At 38.0% G+C, this 19,297-nt stretch overlaps 1 protein-coding gene across 1 annotated transcript in view; it reads right to left on the bottom strand.

The window, feature by feature from the left end:
* The window catches only part of LOC120632130 (paired box protein Pax-1-like), a 35,435-nt gene extending 29,763 nt beyond the window's left edge, over nt 1–5,672 (bottom strand). The window contains exon 1 of the mRNA XM_039901935.1: nt 5,591–5,672. Coding sequence (XP_039757869.1) covers nt 5,591–5,672 — 82 coding nt within the window. The remainder of the gene's footprint in view (nt 1–5,590) is intronic.
* Nucleotides 5,673–19,297: the final 13,625 nt, after the last annotated feature.

The following is a 19,297-nucleotide window of genomic DNA, read 5'->3' on the forward strand; positions in this document are numbered from 1 at the left end:
CAACCTCAGTGGCATTCAAATGTTGTACGCCTGCATGCATGTAAATTTTAGTGTTCAGAACAATAAATTAATCCAAAATTAAATAAACACGCTCTCTGCTAATCTAATCCCTATCCCTACTTCCCTATCCCTATCCCTACTAATATTATAAATGTCAATGTAAGTTTGTTTGTTACGCTTTCACGCAAAAACTACTTAACCGATCCTCATGAAATTTACTTTATTTTTTTTTATAACTACAACTAAATTTAATGCCGCATCAAAAAACAAAATCAAACGCAGACAAAGTCGCGGGCAATAGTAATTTTATAAATACGAAAGTAGTGACACATACAAAAGTACAAATATAATCCTTATCAAGCACTGACGTAATACGCCATCAACCTTTCATTACTTATGTTGAGTAAATTATTGCATGTTTTTACCATATGTTTATGCAGCGGTGATAGCGCATAAGATAAGAGCTCTATTTCACTTTCGGGGCCCGAGTTCGGATCCCAGCACGCACCTCTAACTTTCCTAAGTTATGTGTTGTAGTTGTTACGTTTAGTAATTAAAATTTCACTTGACTATCTGTTTCCTTCGTATGCGACTTCGTATGCGTTTGATTTTGTTTTTAATGTGGCATTAAATTTAGTGGTAGATCTAAAAATTTTAAAGTATTCAGTATCGCTAAGCCTTAAATGAGGGGATTGCTGCTGTTCGCTGAGGAGTTCTGTCCTCTATCTCCAACCACAGTTTTGGCAAAATTAAACACATATTATAACCTCTCTATAGTACAAAAATAATTATTTAAATCGGTTATAATTTGTCGGAGTTATGGTGTCAAGTCGTCAAACACTCATCCCTTCTCACAAAGGAACCGAGTTTAATGTCGGGATAAAAAGTATCCTATATTACTTCTAACACTTCCAAGAATATGTGTACATAGTTTCTTGATGATCGGTTTAGTAGTTTTTGCGTGAAAGAGTAACAAACATACTTACATTGACATTTATAATATTAGTAGGGATAGGGATAGTTAGTAAGGAGTAGGGATAGGGATTGGATAGATTGCGGAATTCCATGATATAGGTATTATGAAAATTAGCTTGATTTAACGCGAAAAGCAGCACAATCTACACAATACAGATCCTACTGCTTTTCGCAAATATTTTACTTTGATAGTTAAGGACATTAAACTACTCCATGAGCGACTACGATTTGTGGAAATGGAAGAGGCCAGCTGGCATTTTAAAACAAGTCAAACGCAAGTCAAAGATTATTACATACAAAATGTGTACATAGTAGTGAGTAGTGATGGCGATAACTACATTCATAAACTTAAAACTTAAGCTACAAGGTTTCCAAACGCGCCCTGCTCTAAGAAGAAGCCTTCAGCAAGCAGGAAGACCTAGCCGATTATAATGAACTGTTCTGAGGTGGGCGCTCATACAGACCGATAAAGATCACTTAGATTTGATTTTCTTCTTTGTTAACTATTAGATAGTAGGTAGTAGTTTGATGTTGTTTGATCACAATTTATATCACACTGTTTTGAAAGGCACAAAGTAAATATGACAACAATAAATTCATGGAACAATTTAACGCTTGACTAGTAGACGGTGAATGAGTGACGTCTGGCGGTGACCCTCAGCGGCCCCGCCTAGATAGCCCTACGACCCCCGGCCCGGGGCCAGGGGGCAGCTGATAACTTGAGAGGTAAGTATATCTTACACGTGTTTCGGGCACAGCATACGAAACGAAGCCTCTGGGGTCTGCCGGTGCATCCTTTATGTCCACTGTACCTCTGTATCCTCTGAAGTATACATGTTTCCCTTTTTGACCGTTCTAAATTCATTTCCGGCGAAGGTAAGGTCCAAGTAGGTAGAGAAGTACTACTTCCATGCTCATTTCTACCGCAATGTTGTGTTCCAGTTTGAAGGGCGTGGTTCCCGGTGTAATTACAGGCCCATGTATTACAGCTATGTCTCAGTTTCATAGATACGTTGCCAGATGTGTTCCTTGCATGCCCAGCTTAGTGTTGCCCTGAAGGTATATGCGATGGCGATGGTTTCCCATTAACCATCAGTGGGTCAATTATTGTTACAAAAAAAGTTACTAACCTAACTGTAGATACACTGATAATCTGGGTTGCATCATCGTTATTATACGCACCGCATCCGGTTTGCCCAGTGGCGTGCGTAGAGGGTATGCAGATGATATAAGATGAAGAAAATCTCCAGTATGAGTTATAAATACTTAAGGGTGGGCTTTTCAAAACTTACAATGCCTATCCCTTGTACTCCCTCGCACTCGTACTGGAGATTTTCTTCATTTTATATCATCTGCATACCCTGTGCATACCCTCTATGCACGCCACTGGGTATGCCGTTCCCATATTAAATTTCAACTTCCTTCTACTAGGCATATACCACATATCCTGATCTTTAAAATTTATCTTCAGTTTATCTGCATCATTAATATACTATGAAATTAAGGCTTATTTTGCTATACTTCGCGAAAAGCAGCAATCTGCATGTTTTCACCTTAGGAGATTATTCATTGTAAACTCAACAGCTCCTAATATAGCTCTCTTAAGCTTAATTTTCATATCAAATCATTGAATTACGCAAAGGAATATCATTTACCAACATGTTCGATTTCTATCAGAACCCTCATTCAGCCATTTTTTCTTGCAGTGCTTTGTGTCCAAAAACATTGAAAACGCTTCGCGCACGTCTCACTTCATACCCGAGGAATGTTGCTAGTTCACAAACTTTTCCCATTTTATGGTAAACGTTTAGAACATAAGAGGTACAATAATGACTGTTAACTAATAAATGGTATGAAGTGACTAACCGCCTGTTCGAGACACAGTTCTAAAGGGGAGTGGTTTTTGCTGCTTCAATATTAATCGTGTACATAGTTTCTGTATTTTGTTAATTCTGTGGTTCTAACTTTATACGTATTATCATAGTTTTAATGGTAGCTTATGTAGCTAACCCAGTAAAAACTAGAACTATTAATACCTGTTTTTTAATAACGACGGACAATTAAGTTACGCTTAACCAAAGAAGATTCCCAGGCATACATTTACAACTCATTTAACCTAACTGGTCTTGTCTTGCCACAAGGTGTGGTTTTTATTATAATAGTATTAATTTTTCGTATGGATTTAAGATTATTGTAAAAGTATATACTTTATATTTCTTTAATTATTTCAATTTCTTTTTTCATCTGTCAAGTTTCAGTTTACGAGCCCCCTAATCTTTACGATCCATCGAATCGGCGTCGTAACTTTAGACGGCGCTTAACGTCGTTAGACATCACATGAAGGTTAGTGAAACTATTTTTTCAGGAGGCATCCGATTAAGGCGGTTCTTAAGTTTAGTGAAAGTGAGCATAAGATAACTAGAATCTAATAATTCGCTGTTTTGTTCCTTACTGAGGTCTGCGGCAAAGTAAGGCCGAAAGAGGGTATCTTAAAAATATTTATTGAAGTTATACTTCTTATGGCGCGATAGAGAAAAATTATGAGAGTGAATTTTTACGATGCGCGCGCACACCAACACCTGAATTCTTCATCGTAAAGTTAGTTCTAGGTGCCATGAAAATCGATAACTACATATGTTCAAGTTGTATATTCTAGTATTTTTATATTAAGAACACGTGTTTCGTAACAGTACAAACAGTGTCAATAAATAAATATTATTACGTTAATCAAATCTTTTTATTTAAATAAAATCTTTTTGTTTCATTTTAATATTTATCGTTAATCACTACTGCATTTTACTTATTTTGTTTCCATACGCCAAAGAAGACTTCTAACGCGTGTACATTAGTTTTTTTTATGACAAAGCGGAGCGAGTAAAAACTAGTTCTCAAGCAGCGAGTACCTATTTGTAATTCGCGTAACAACTAAGTAATCCGAGTAATAAATCATGTGATTCAATGATATCATCTTTACAGGATTTACCTGAACTCAATACAATAAATCTTATCGTGAGTTGCTTCTGATAAGTTATATTTTATGGCTTCATTTGATAAAAACTTATTGCATTTTTCGGCCCTATGGTAAATGATAAATTTTCCAAACAATTTCCTTATTTCGGAGTTTCTTAACGCAAACATAGATATTAATTTATACAGGGCTCCAATATATTTTTTATTTGCGTGTTCTGCAAAGGGGCTTTTTAACCGACTTACGAAAAAGGCGGTGATAGCGCATTGGGTAGGAGCTCGACTTCTCTTTCAGAGGGCCGAGTTCAAGTCCCAGCACGCACCGCTAAAAAAGCCATATAGTGCGATTCTTCTTAGACAAAGGCGCGTTTGGAAGCCTTAGTTAGCTTATATATTTACCGTGCCTTAGCTTTAAACCAACGAATGTATCAATATAGTCATGTTAAGTGCATCGCTATTCGCATTTATTTGCGGAATATGGAATTCCGCAAATATATTATGAAAATTTAGCTTAAATTTCAATACCTACTCCGCGAAAAGCAGGAGAATCTGTATGGTGTAATTTTTATTTTCTTCGATCTTTATACTCCACACCAAACAGATCTTCGGCAATGTACTTTCTACGCACGTTTCGCTCCGAAACTCAGGAAAATAGAGAGAGAGAGAGGCCTTTGCATAATTGTTAAGTAATAATTATTAGATAATTGTAAGTCAACATCGGGTTCATTGCCGAAGATCTGTTAGGTGTGGAGCATAAAGATTGAAGAAATCATAAATTATTTCGCAATAAAACGATGGGGGTGTTTATTCTTCTTCTATCTTTGTGCAATTTTTTTTTTATGATGCAAATAATATAATGAGATAAAAATAAATGATGCATGATACTAGCGAAAGGATCGACCACCATAGATATAACAGCTCTCATGAAGCTTTCGGGAATAAGATGATGGTAAGCGACCTGATAAACCGACGCTGGCTTCTTGGGAACGGGGACGGAGGATTTCAGGTAGAAAGCGGGGGCCACAGCTGAGATGATTGAAACTGGAAACGTAAGTGTGCCTCTTCATCAGAGAGTACCTAACACATTTTTCCCGTTTGCCTCGGAGACCGATAGTCGAAGTCATAGTCATTTGGTTTGGCCCATTTTTTCGCAAAGATAAGCGGTTTTTATGTGCAGAAATGCAGCCAGCATTCTTGTTAATTGTTTAACCTGCCGTTTTTCAGTGGATATTGTGTTCGTCTGCGAATTATGATGGGTTCGATTCCCGAGACTGACCATTGAATATCTTTTCTATGAAGAAATTCTTAGTTGCAGATTAAACCCCGTGCCTAGAGCACATGTAGCTATCGGCCCTGCTCCTGCCCTGTCAAAGCTGCCGTCCCGTCAGACTTTGAGCTTGAGGGAATAGAGTCAACCTCCAGAAAAATCTTTGGAGGTTGAAAGGAGGAGGAAAACGGTTTTTGTTTTAAGTGTTTAATCTGCATGCATGCCAAATTTCATCCAAATCCGTTCAGATGTTTTTGCGTGATTAGATGACAAATATCCACACTTTCACATTTATATTATTAGTAGGAAGTAGGGTTGAAATTAACCTACCTTCAAACAATATATATTTGAACAAAGTGTTGGGTTTTGATTTTAACTTACCTGGTTCCATGGCGTACCCCGCAGCGGCCGCCGCGGCGTGCAGCGCTCCGTACTCCTTGCCGTCCATCCCACCCAACATCATGGTGCCGGATGTGCTCTCACATTCCCCGACACCACCCCCTGATGCCTCCCTCCCCCGCTGCTCTGTCGCTTAGGCACTTATCTTTCTTTAGCCTTATCCTATATTTTGTATTTGTATTCTTTTTGTTAAATGCTTTAAATTCTTTGAAATAAATTATATATAATAGAATAGATGCCTTATTCTATCTATGTATTGCAATTATGTTTTCTGTCTCTGTATTTTTTTACTTTGTTCCATTTATTTGTCTCTTTTTATAAGAGCCTGTTTAAATTACTTCACGACACTTCATCTTTATCAAATGCTGTTGTCAGATTAGTGTCTTTTAATGTAGCGTTACCTAAAATCTGAATATGCTACAAACACTGCTACTTTATCTTGTGCTACCAAAAGAACTGCTTCTATTTTATCACGAATCACCCTTAGTTCTTTCTCTACCACTACTAAGTTACATCCAGTCTTCTGATTAACTTCTATTGTCTTAACACCTTCACTGCCTTTTCAATTTCTACAGCTACCTAATATATGCACTGCATAACTTAAGACTTCTATTTTCAAGTACTGGTGCCGGAAAAACTTTCACCGCGGAAGAGTGTCACCTGCCGTGGACCGTGACCGGGATGGCCTGAAACACGTTCGTCGCGTTTCGCCCGCGTGTGACATGTGCGCGCGCGCCGCTTTTTCGTCCGCCCGCACCTTTTCCCCGCCCCTCGCCGCCATTGGTGCGAAACCACCAATCGCCGCGCTCCATTTCAAACGCGTTCCTTTTTCCATGTCGCCATCTATTTGAAGCTTGCTGATGCATTCACCGAGATCGCTGTAATCTTTTCAACTTTATTGTTTCACAAATAGAGTTAGAAGTTGTTTGTTTTCAGGTTTAACGCTGTGTCTGTTTTCCCCTCGGTCGGTTTCACTCGGGCTAGAGTGAGACGAGCGAGGAAAATGTATCGTAACATAGTAGGGGGAGTATGTGTTATATGCGGTACGGTGGCCGTTGGTAGGTGTATGTAAGACGATGTAATTGATATTTTACGTTTGTTAATTTTGTTAACAGTTACGATTGTGCAGTTTATGGTCTTCGTGGTTATATGTTTGTATGGAGATTGGAAATTATGATGTTTCCTATTAATTTTACAATTTTACTTAGTAAAGTGAAACATAAGTTTTGTGATGTATAAGTAAGATTTTATGTATTAGTTAGTAACTATATTGTTTATTGCTAGCCAAATTAAAATGACATTTATCTATTGCATGTGATAATTCATTCAACTATCTAGCCCCTTAACATTAGGATGTCCCGTAGGACATCGGCATCGGTCGTTATTCTTTCAAAGCAATGCCAGCATGAATTGACATTCTTCAGCGTATAAATCAATTTGAAGCCTACAGCTGGATAAAGATCTCGTCAGTCCTCTCAAAACGAACTGATATCTAACTTTTTTTTTTTATATTTATAGACGAGCGCTTGACTGCAATCACACCTGATGGTAAGCGATGATGCAGCCTAAGGTGGAGCGCGCTTGCCTAGAAGATGCCTATTCACTCTTGATTTGAAGGTACTAATGTTGTAAGAACTGGGGAAAATGGAAGCTGGAAGAGCATTCCAGATCCTATCGGTGCGGATTAGAAACGAAGATGCGAAGCGCTTCGTACGCGTCCGCGGTATATCGACCACGTAGAGATGCAGATCCTTACGGTGTCTCGCGGTTCGATGGTAAAAAGGCGAGGGGGGAACTAGATCAAATAGTTCTTGAGCACACTCTCCGAAATATATCCTATAGAATACCGAGAGGCAGGCAACCTTGCGACGATGTTCCAAACTCTTAAGTTTTTTATTGGCTAGGTCATCGATGAGCCTTCTAGCACGGCGATCCACCGAATCCAGGGCATCAAGCTGATACTTAGCAGAGCCATCCCATAAATGGGAACAGTACTCCATGCACGATCGAACTTGAGCTTGGTACAAGGTAAGAAGCTGTTTATGCGTGATGTACCGCTTGACCTTATTGAGGATACCAAGTTTCTTGCCAGCTGTTTTTGCTCTGGATTGGTAATATTATGGATAACTGTTTTTATTCCAATTTTAAATAGGTTTCCTTCATACCTATATATTCAGCGTTTTTGTATTGCAATAGGTGGTAAACTATCTCTTTACATTCCTACAGTGGTTTTAAAAAAAATACGAAGCGACCTGGCTAAGTACTAAGTAGGTATCTACTCGAAACCTAAATAAACCTATATTTATAAATCTTACTCAGAACTTATTTATTGCAATCATAGGCATTTATGGATTTTAATATACCAACAACAAGTACAGATACCAACGGGACGCAAACTTACACACGCACAATCATACACTGTTCGAGACAACAATTTATGGAGAGCACTGTCGCCTGTAATACAGGTTTTTACCTAGATCCGGGACAGTAGATTTTAAATTGCAGCACTTCATACATTTATTACATACACACCAATATAAGATGTGAGGCGACTTTACTTTACTTGTACATGTACCTACCTAAATAAATATTTTGGTAGTACTAACTTGAATAATGTAAGTTAAGGTAATATGCAGCACGTCAAATTTAAAATTAAAATGTAAAAATTCATGTAGGCCTATCACAGGCACTTATGAAGTGTTCATACATATATGTTTACATCATTGTAAGGGTTTGGTGATAACTACGTTCGTTATGATATCTACGTCCTCTCTTCTGTAGCTGTATTTCAGCACCATGCCAGATAAATAGAGGTTAGTTCAATCATTCATCCAGAATCATTGCATTTCACTGCAACGTTCGAACCTAAAAATGGCTGTGACAAAAAATAAATCAAGCCCTGAACGGAAATAAAATATTAATAACCAGCTCGTTTGTAGCCATTATATCGAGAATATTGACTCCGGTCCGCAGGCAGGGGGAGGGGTGCTCCAGGGTTGTCCAACGTCAACCTGCCATTTATTCGTTTATAATCCGAGGCTCGGTAGCAACTAGTACACCTAATACGTACTACGTTAGTATTTAATTATGTAAGCCATACAAAAGCGATAGTACTTCCTGTTACTACATTATACCTTTATATTTTTATAATTTTTATTATTATGAATTATCAATTTAATAAATTTAAAATGCATATAAAAATTTTCGGAACCGACAGGATTTGATATTTTTGCCCGAGAGTCGCAGGTTCAAATCCTGTCGGTTCCGAAATTTTTTATATGCATTTTAAATTTACATTATACCTGTTTTGCTAGCTAAGTTTAAAAGTAGATACCTACCTATGTAAATGTCTATTCTGTAGCACAGAACTAGGAAGACAGATAGGTTCAAATCTGTCACTATTTAGGTCTTGCCTCTAACTATCAACGAGGCAAAATCCGTTCACAGTCATAGAAGACTTGTTTAAAATCACCTTTTATCTCTGTCGTCTGTAGACCAGTAGACCAGTAGGTCACTTCTTTATTTTTTTATATTATCTTATTTCTTGTGTTGAGGATTTAACATTGAGTATATTATGATTAAGTATATATTTTTGTAAGTGTGTATTTTGTATAGGATATTATGAATTCCTATTTTATGATATTTTATTTAACCGTGTTTATTGCTTTTGTTTAGTGTATTTTGTGTGTATATTTATATTTATCTACGCCATTGCTTCCTAGAAAAGATCGCTATTTAGCGATAAGGTCGTGTACGCTGTGTTGTGTTTTTATTCAAATGTATTTTTCTATCTTTTTTCTTTGATGTGCAATAAAAGTGTACTCATTCATTCGTGCACCTAACCTGTAGCTCCGTATATCGGTATATTTAAGCATCAATCAGTAATTTTTCTTTATTAATAATAATCTCTTTATTTCAGGCATAGGATAGTTGTTAAATAAAAAATAAAAAAAATCATTACTGTTTGCTCCGTGTGCGTATATGTACCCAGCTTCCCAGTAAGTGTTTAGAAAATGCTGCTGATGTAAAATACAGCTCACTTCTTCATTATACCATTAAAGTCATCAGCGTTGAAAAGCAACGCTGGCGCAAATGAACAATCATATTTTAACAAGTACCACTTCTTAAACAAATAAGCCAAAAAAAAATGTTTTATAGCTGTAAAAAATAAAATCTAAGCATTGGAAAAGATCTGGTGTGCAGCAACCCTACCGTATCCGCGTGGAGGTTAATAAATGCGGTATAAAGTGCGTGGGCATTGTTCGGTGGCAGGGCGTGACTTATGCCCAATTGTGGGCAGATTGCGTCCGCCGCGATTGTTGCGCGTTATCTTTTGTATGGCTTTGCAGGCTTTGTGATAGCCCACCACGGAATGTCTGCGAGCCACTGGCGCGTGGAGTTACGGCTTCATTGATTACGTGTATATTTAGGTAGGTACCTATTACCTACCAATTTACTAGCTTAAACTTATATTACTACTAGCTGTTGCCCGCGACTTCGTCCACGATTATGATAAATTATGAACTTAAGTACTGAACGCTAGATGGCACTGAGTAGCAACATGTTGATATTTTATGACGATTTCTTTATTTTTTGTAAAAAAAACTACTTTTTTTCTTTCATAAATATCAGATCTTTTTGAAATATCTAAGAACACATCTGCTCATAGGCAAGGACTGATTGCAGGGTAATAACAGAAAAAAAAGATAGTAGGTATCCTCTGTTACTTCTAATACGCCCAAAAATGTGTGTACAAAGTTTCATTACGAGTACCTACCTACTTACGCCTCGGAAATCGACCTTAGGACTATGGGATACAGTGGTCAAACTTGCTAGGCAGGCCAGACCATCAGAAAGAAATATTATATTTAATAATACTTATTATATCCACCTATTGTTACACGACATTCGTTTTCTTATGTTTGTGCAAGAGAAACCTAAGGTTATAATTAATACATGCCCTAATTATTGATTTCAAGTTGAAGTGCCGATTGGTGGATTAATTTCAAATATGGCGGATATATAGTAACGGTAGCAAAAAAACCAGCCCCAAAGCTGTGCCGACTGTTAATTACCCAAAATATGTGAAATGCGCGTATAAAACGTACGAAAAATAACCGTTAATTACCACGGGCGTGTCGCAAAAACCGCTTTGTGGCCCCAGCCGCCAGCGAGCAAATTACTGCGCCACAAACGATGCGTATCTCGCCCGGCTTTAGGATGCCGCTGCGAACACAAACTTGTAGTTTTTCAGCTCGACTTGATGTCAACATGAACGCAATTATTTATTGAGATGGTTCCGACTTCCGGGCTTTTACAACTCTTAATGACATATCTATTTGCTTAACTAAATAGGTACGAGTAGGTATGAGTTTACTGCAAGAGAAGCGGTGATAGCCCAATGGGTAGAAGCTCGAGTTACCGAGTTCGAATCCCAGCACGCATCTCTAACTTTTGTAAGTTATGTGCGTTTATATAATTAAATATCACTTGTTTCAACGGTGAAGGACAACATCGTGAGGAAACCAGCATACCTGAGAGCTCACCATATTGTGCTCAAAGTTGTGTGGAGTCCACCAATCCACACGGGGTCAGCGTGGACCGCGGGCTTTACCCCTTTTGACGTGACAACGTCTTATAAATTGGTTTGCCGGGTGACACTTCAAGAAACTGCGTTACGCTCCGCTCACGTTATGCGCTCACGATGAGAGCGAGTGAGAGGCACGCGTCCCTTCCACTCGGGCATGGTTAGCCCGCCTAAGAGCGAGAGAGACAGACATAAAAAGTGAAAGGCACGCGTCCCTTTGTAGTAAACGCTGTTTCATTGTACGCAAATGTATTGCAAGTTATTGTATGTATATTTGTATATAAATACGTATGTATGTGTAAAGGTAAAAATAAAATTTTGTTAATATGAAATTCAGTGCGAGATTCTTTGTATAAATTAATGTTTTAAATATAATTCTTTGTATAAATAAATGTTTTAAATTGTTACTATTATTTCATCCTTCTTCCTACTATACGAATGAATATTCACATTAAAATTATTTTACCACTCAAAGTCGTTGTCACGTAAAACTTTCGCCCGTATACCGACTTTACAGGCAACCAATTTTTTAATGTGGGAGGAGACCCGTGCCCTCCAGTGGGCCGGTAATGAGATGATTTCATGAGTTTACTACTTAGATAGCGGTGATAATTTAGTGGTTAGGGCATTACCTTCCCTTTCGGGGGGACTGAGTTTTCTCAGCTCACTCAAAGTACCTACTATAATGTACTAATAAATTTCATAGGAAAAATTTAGCTATTTTGCAATTATTATTAAGTCTTTAAATTTTCTTTTCTTTCACCTTTCTTCGTATTTCTTTTCAATAAAGAAGAACAACTGCAAAATTTGGCGATCCGCCGGAAATGTAAACATAATTTTTAACCGCTTAGACTTCGAAAATCTCTGCGTTTATCAAGTATTTTGTGATTTCAAATCAGTTGCTAACTTTTATAATATCGATACACAAATCAATAATCTTTAGCTATGGAAGAAGCTTACTAAAGCTCTAATTTGCCTGTGACATCACGAGTGCGGCCAAGACATCAAGCGAGCGTCGTGGCGGGAAATATTTCTTTCAATTATAATCTGCAATTTATGTCAACAAAACCAATAATTTCTGTAAAAATAAGATATTTTTGAAGTTATACTACTTTTGGCGCGTTAGGTAAAAATGGTGAGAGAAAATTTTAACGATGCGCGCGCACACCGTCACTTAAAATCGACACCATGAATTTAGATATAGTCAACATTTTAGTTTTTCTAAAAAACGTTTAACAGTTGACTTTCAATAATTCAAAAAATTATGTTTTTTCTGTTGTTAGTGTAGTTTTTTCTACAAACGTAGTATAAGGCGAAAGATAAAATTTTTGAAAAGATTTTATCTTGTTACGCCAAATAAGTAGATATAACATCTAACGCGTGTACATAAGTACACACACGTTCTTTTTTGGATATAGTAGATACTTCCATCATAGGGCAGATTTTCAAATTAGTCATCATGCCCATTCGAAATGAAGGGACATAGAGTTAAGGAAGCTATCTATAGAGCGGAATGTTGGTCGCAGTGTTTGGTTTGTGACGGAGCGCAGCGGAGCGCGGGCGCAGCGGTGCTTAGCGCAGTTCGTTTGTTTGTCAGCGCGCTCACATCCCCAATATAGCGCGCAACTGATATCCTCAGGCAAGTAATAAAAATTCCCACTCGCATATATTTTATTACAAGTGGGTGCGGATTTTGGCTGGCAGTCGCTTAATTAATCGACAGCTGAGTAAACTCAAAATTCATAAGCACTTTTGAAACCTCTACGTATGTCCATTTGTAATGACTCTACCACCGGTTCGGAAAGCAGATTCTATCGGGAAGAGCCAGCAAGAAAATCAGCAGCTATTTTCCTTCGATCATTAAATAATATATGTAGGTACATATTGATCGCGGCCTGCCTGACGCTTCTTGTACTCGTAAGAGCGATCTCCGGATTTCAGAACCTCTCTATAAAAGGATGGGTTGTTTTCATTCAAAATTCATTTATTTCAAGTAGGCCTACTTTATAAGCACTTTTGAAACGTCAAGTATATCTGTTTTTAGTGACTCTACCACCGGTACAGAAGGCAGATTCCACTAAGAAAAGTCGGCAAGAAATTCAGCAGATTGCTCATTTCCATATCACCATCACCATTTTTAGATTTTTCTGTTTTGTGAGGGATAAGACAGAAGTGGCCAGCTCCCAAGCAGCCTTGTCGTTAAGAAGTTCATCAATCGTGTAATAAACACGATTGTGACTTGTTTTAGCACTGGACAGCAGATAAACCTACCTAAAGATCGCTGAGCGCTCAGTAAGTTGAGTTTTTTATTGTATTTTATATTATTAATACATAATAGTATTTCGTATTTCTCTAATAATTTTTACGTAGTTCTACATAAGTAATTTTATTACTGACTAGCTGTTCCCCGCGACTTCGTCCGCTTTTGTTTTTGTTTTTCAAAATACATGTACCTCATAAATGTGGCAGCACTTTATGTATTTACGATAGCTAAGCCTGGTTTAAAATCGTCAAACACTTTCTACCCCCCTCCCAAGAGAACTAAGCTTAATTTCGGTATAAGAAGCATCCTATATTACTTCTAATACCTTCAGGAATATGTGTACAAAGTTTCGTGATGATCGCTTTGCTTTGTAGTTTTTGCGTGAAAGCGTAACAAACAAACTTACATTCCCATTTATAATATTAGTAGGGATATAGAGTTACGTAGTCGCGCGGGCGTCTCGCCCTAGCAAAGGGCGGCAGATTTCAGAGGGTGACATTATGGTAGGTAGACCCACCCAACCGCATTCGTAGTCACCAAAGCATTTTTCCGCAATACTGTTGAACAGTTCTGATGACATACTCGTAACTACGCACGCACCTCTCCTTTATAAGAATTCATAATTTTGCTGTATTGTAGTAATCGCTCAGGGCGTGAGTTCTACTCGCAACTTGTCTATGTTAAGGGTAACTTGGATCAGGTGAAGAAAAGGAATTCCGATTGCTGCTGGATACGTGTAGTAATTGGGTATCTAGGTAAGTACTATCCACAGGTACTTCATTTCTTCTTTCAAGCTTCATTTGAGACCCCACCACTTTATGTAGATTTTTAAAAGCAGATGAGCTTTTTTTGACAACGCTCGTTCGAAGTACTACCACCATGTTTATTTCTGCCGATGAGCCGCATTTTTGCTATGTTGTGTTCCGGTCTAAGGGGCGTGGTTGCCAGTGTAGTTGTACTGGCATATGTGGCTTAACACCTACGCCTCAGGTTGATGGACAAAGGGGTGCACTTTACAGGACGCGTTCTAGGGAGTGTTGATCATCATAGGTGATGGTTTTCCACACTAGAAAAACTAAAATGTTGACTATAGCTAACTTCGTGGTGTCGGTTTTTGGTGAAGGCGTGCGCGCGTATCACAAAAATTTACTCTCACCATTTTTCCCTAACGCGCCAAAAGAAGTATAAAGTCAAAAACAGGCACCATTTTATTAAGGGGAATTACCTACTATTTTTTGACAGTCACCTTTCTGGATCTTCCAAGTTTACGTGACATTGGCGAAATACAACGTGATTTGGCACACCTAAAAGCCAAAAAAAGCAAAAGAAGAAAAAGAAGAAGAAGAAGAAGGATAATTACAATTATATATTACATAGGGTCATTTGAATTTATGAGTAACATAGGTCATAGTTATAGATAGGAATGTTTCTCGAGAGCAACGCGCATAATTTTAATACTAATTCATCATCTCTGGTCTTTATCACTGAGATCTATTGTGGGTTCCAAGAGCTGCGAGACATGATGTAGGCATCTGGTTCACGCACTAAATTACTGATGGTATCGCATAGATACGTGCTCGTGCTTAATAATATAATATGTAATATGCATCATATTATATTCATCTCAAAGAAACAGACATAACGACATAAAACTCTATATTTTTTGCATTTCATTGACGTGTTCGTTTCGATTTATAAATTGTATTTGTAAACAATTTTAAACTGTTATTTCTCTAATTCATTTTATTTTCTTACTAGCTATTGCCCGCGACTTCGTCTGCGTTTGATTTTGTTTTTTGATCCGGCATTAAATTTAGTTGTAGATCTAAAAAAAAATCAAGTATCGCTAAGTCTTAAATGAGGGGTTTGCTGCTGTCCGCTGAGGAGTTTTGTCCTCTATCTCCAACCACAGTTTTGGCAAAATTAAACACATATTATAACCTCCATAGTACAAAAGTAATTATTTAAATCGGTTATAATTTGTCGGAGTTATGGTGTAAAATCGTCAAACACTCATCCCCTCTCCCAAAGGAACCGAGCTTAATGTCGGGATAAAAAGTATCCTATATTACTTCTAACACTTTAAAAAATATGTGTACAAAGTTTCATGAGGATCGGTTTAGTAGTTTTTTTTTTGCATGAAAGCGTAACAAACAAACTTACATTGACATTTATAATATTAGTAGGGATTTTTGACTTATTGGTTACCAATTAAAACCTTTATAGTTTGTTTAATGAAAAAATGTAGATAATAAATAATGCATCTCCATATTAAACAATTAAAATTGAAAGAATAAAATAATCAGAAAAGATTACCACACTGTTGTCGCCAGTAGATGCTGTATTTTTATTGTTGTAAAACAAATTGTTATGACCCACAAATCCCCCGCGACTTCGTCTGCGTTTGATCTTGTTTAATTTAGCTGCAGTTCAAAAAAAAATTAAAGTATTCAGTATCGCTAAGCCTTTCATCCCCTCTCCCAAAGGAACCGAGCATTATGTGTAGGATAAAAAGTATCCTATATTACTTCTAACACTTTCAAAAATATGTGTACAAAGTTTCATGAGGATCGGTTTAGTAGTTTTTGCGTGAAAGCGTAATAAACAAACTTACATTGACATTTATAATATTAAGTAGGGATAGGGATTCTAATTTGTGTGAGATGAAAGCCGAGCCGGATGCTTCCAAGCCTTGGAAACCAAACCTTGTAATCTTACCAGAACGCTGAATCGCTTAGCGACACGTCTGTAGTGTGGTATCTTCTTATGGTCAAAACCTCGTAACAGACCAGACGAGCGAAAATTCATAAATGCCGGGAATATAAACTGGACCTCCCACCTAAAAGACCAACGCCAGGGAGGTCGTCATAATCTGTACTTATTACATTAGTACCTCCAACAAAGCCTCTGAACATGTACGAGTTATACTAGCAGCTGATTTTACCGCGTCCTTAGATCGTTGTCCGCCTTATAAATATCCGCAGCCTCAGATCTCAGCGGCGGGCGTCACGCTCCATCGCCCGCCCTGTGCTTCCCTCCTCTTCACCCTCGTGCATTCAAATCACTACCCTATTCCAAACACATTGAGTACTCTTTACATAACCTCCAAATTTAGGGACAGTGACTGATACAAACTAGTTGCTTTTAAACGAAATTGAAACTATCGGCATAGATGGCAGAATTCAATTTTCAATGTAGAAAGTTAGAACACATTTTCCATCGATACAAAAATACTGTCCGGGAAATTAGTTTTATCATCCAATCAATTATAAGCCTTATAATACTGTACTGGAGGTGCTAATTGCAGTGTGCATGGGACAAAGGGCTGAAGACAACGGAAGCAAGCGATGGTATCTGGGATTTAATTAGTCAGCTTAATTAAGAAATTCGAGTTATTCGACGCGATAATTGGATCATTTATTTAACGTTTCACGTCCTTTTTTCTGATTTAGGTAGATTAGTTTTCTTTTAGCTTCTGCGGTAATAGTTTAACTAATTACATATCTATCTTTGTCATGCTTCGCTATAGATAAGTCGGATATTAATTCACGTTACCGTAGGAACTTAGGGATAAAAAGTATATTAAGAAAACACTCTTAACAGTGGCGTGCACTTCATACATGTACATTGCCTACCCTATTATTTTGATATTATTCCGATAGTGTTAGGATATTTTAAGTCATCTTCCTGCTTTATGCATACCCTGGTCCAACGCTATATGCACGCCACTGACTCTTAAGTATATAGAAGACCCTTGAATGCGGAAGACCTTACCAAAGACCTTAAAGAATCGAGTGTATAGGCGAGTCCAAAAATATGAGCGATTATGTCGTCTCGAAACCGATTGGATGCATGGGTTAATTCATCATCATCATCAATTCAACTGACGTCCACTGCTGGGGATAGGTCTTTTGTAGAGAGCTCCACAGTACACGGTCCTGGGCCGCTTGCCTCCAGCGGCTCCCAGCGACTCGCCTGATGTCAACTGTCCACCTCGTTGGGGACCGACCCACGTCAGGTATACCGGTGCGGGTGCGCCATGCGTGCAAGCATGGGTTTAATATGCCATACCCATAACCACTTAGGTGAACTATAAATCCAAGATTGCAATCATAGTCCATGTTTTGTATGGGAATAAAAAAACCTTACATACGTTTTTTAATTCCCATACACACGCGATAGACGTTAAACTTCGTTGGTGTAACAGGATAAAAATCTTTTCAAAAATCTATAATCTATAAATTTATCTTTCGCCTTATTCTGCGTTTATAGAAAAAACTATAGTATAAATTAAATCACCGGAATGAGCCCGCAAACTTTGACAATTCAAAGTGTACAGTGTTTAACCTTTTATTGAAAAACAAAATTGTTCACTATAGCTACCTTAAGAGTGTCGGTTTTAGTGACGGTGTGCGCGCACATCGTAAAAATTTACTCTCACCATTTTTCCCTGACGCGCCAAAATATGTATAACTTCAAAAACAGATATTTTATTATACCTAAGTGATAACGTTTGGGTATAAGTATTTACTTGTATAACACGTACCTGTAGTGCAGTAAACCTACTACATACTTTCATACACACCCTCACGTCACGTCAAACATCTCGGAGGTGGAACGCGCATCGTCGAAACATCTCTGGCAATCAAACAAACTGACAAGCGGTGTCAATATCAAAGACAAGCCGCCCGCTGCTGGGCCGCTACTGTGCGCTAGTGATGTGCCTACGTGCCTTAATGCAAATAATGGTTATCGACGTTAACGTTATTGAAAGCCTACATAAAGTCTTCAGTTGTAAAAGGCCTCTCCCAACGGGATGGTTTGCTCATAATCACCAGATGCTGGGCAGATGGATTGCTGATCGCACTAGATGGCAGTAGCATGCTGCCCATCCTCCGTTATATTCCCTAAGTAGCCTCGTACAAAATCCGCGGGAATAGGAAGAGTGGTGTCAACTGTATTCAAAACCGCCGTCACCACTCGGCATGTTAACGTTACTTATCATAAAATAGGTGACACCCGCAAATTCATCTTGTTTGTATGTTTTTTCGCGATACACTCGCTCATCGTCGCTACGACGACGCAAGCTACCGCTATATAAAATTTCGTCATGATTGGTTAAGCTGAAAAGCTGTGCACAAGAATTGGAGATTATTTTCTTAAATCCTACGGGAAAGTTTCCCGGTTATTTTCCTGAGATATTTAATATTATAATACTCAAGCATACATTATAATATGCTAAAGTTACTTGGGCAATCTCTATCCCTAGAATGGGCACATTTTAGCACAATCATTTACAACATAAAATTGTAAAAATGAATTTAAGAAAGCTTGGAAAGCTAATTTTTTTAGGATTGCCTAACTTATTGTAGGTTAGGCCCTATTTATGTATCATGTTTTTCATACATTCATAAATGAACTGTGCACCCAAACGCTTTACTTGTACCATATAATGTGCCAAAGCTTGTGTACTTCTAAGGATTTTTCTATTTTGTTATGAAACCTCTGCTTAATACCTTCCCTGATGGTAAACCCTGGCTGCTCTGCTTGGCTGTCGATAAATCAGTTTATCGACAGTTCACGTCACTACACTCTAGAGACGTCACATGTCGCGGGCCGGCATAGAGTTACAAGCGCACATGTCGTTTATTAGCTGCAGCCTACAAAATACTAACTACATAAAAACAACTACGAGGCGCCGTCGCCTCCACTGTCGGTCTGTTTGTATTTTGTTACCAATTTGTGATGAGGACCTTCGGCTTGACGATAATATCCGCCTTAAAAAAAGCGGTGATAGACTTGTGGTTAAAGCTTTGGCATCCTTTTCGTAAGGACCGAG

This window comes from Pararge aegeria, chromosome 19 (genome assembly GCF_905163445.1).
Source record: "Pararge aegeria chromosome 19, ilParAegt1.1, whole genome shotgun sequence".
Classification (NCBI taxonomy): domain Eukaryota; kingdom Metazoa; phylum Arthropoda; class Insecta; order Lepidoptera; family Nymphalidae; genus Pararge; species Pararge aegeria.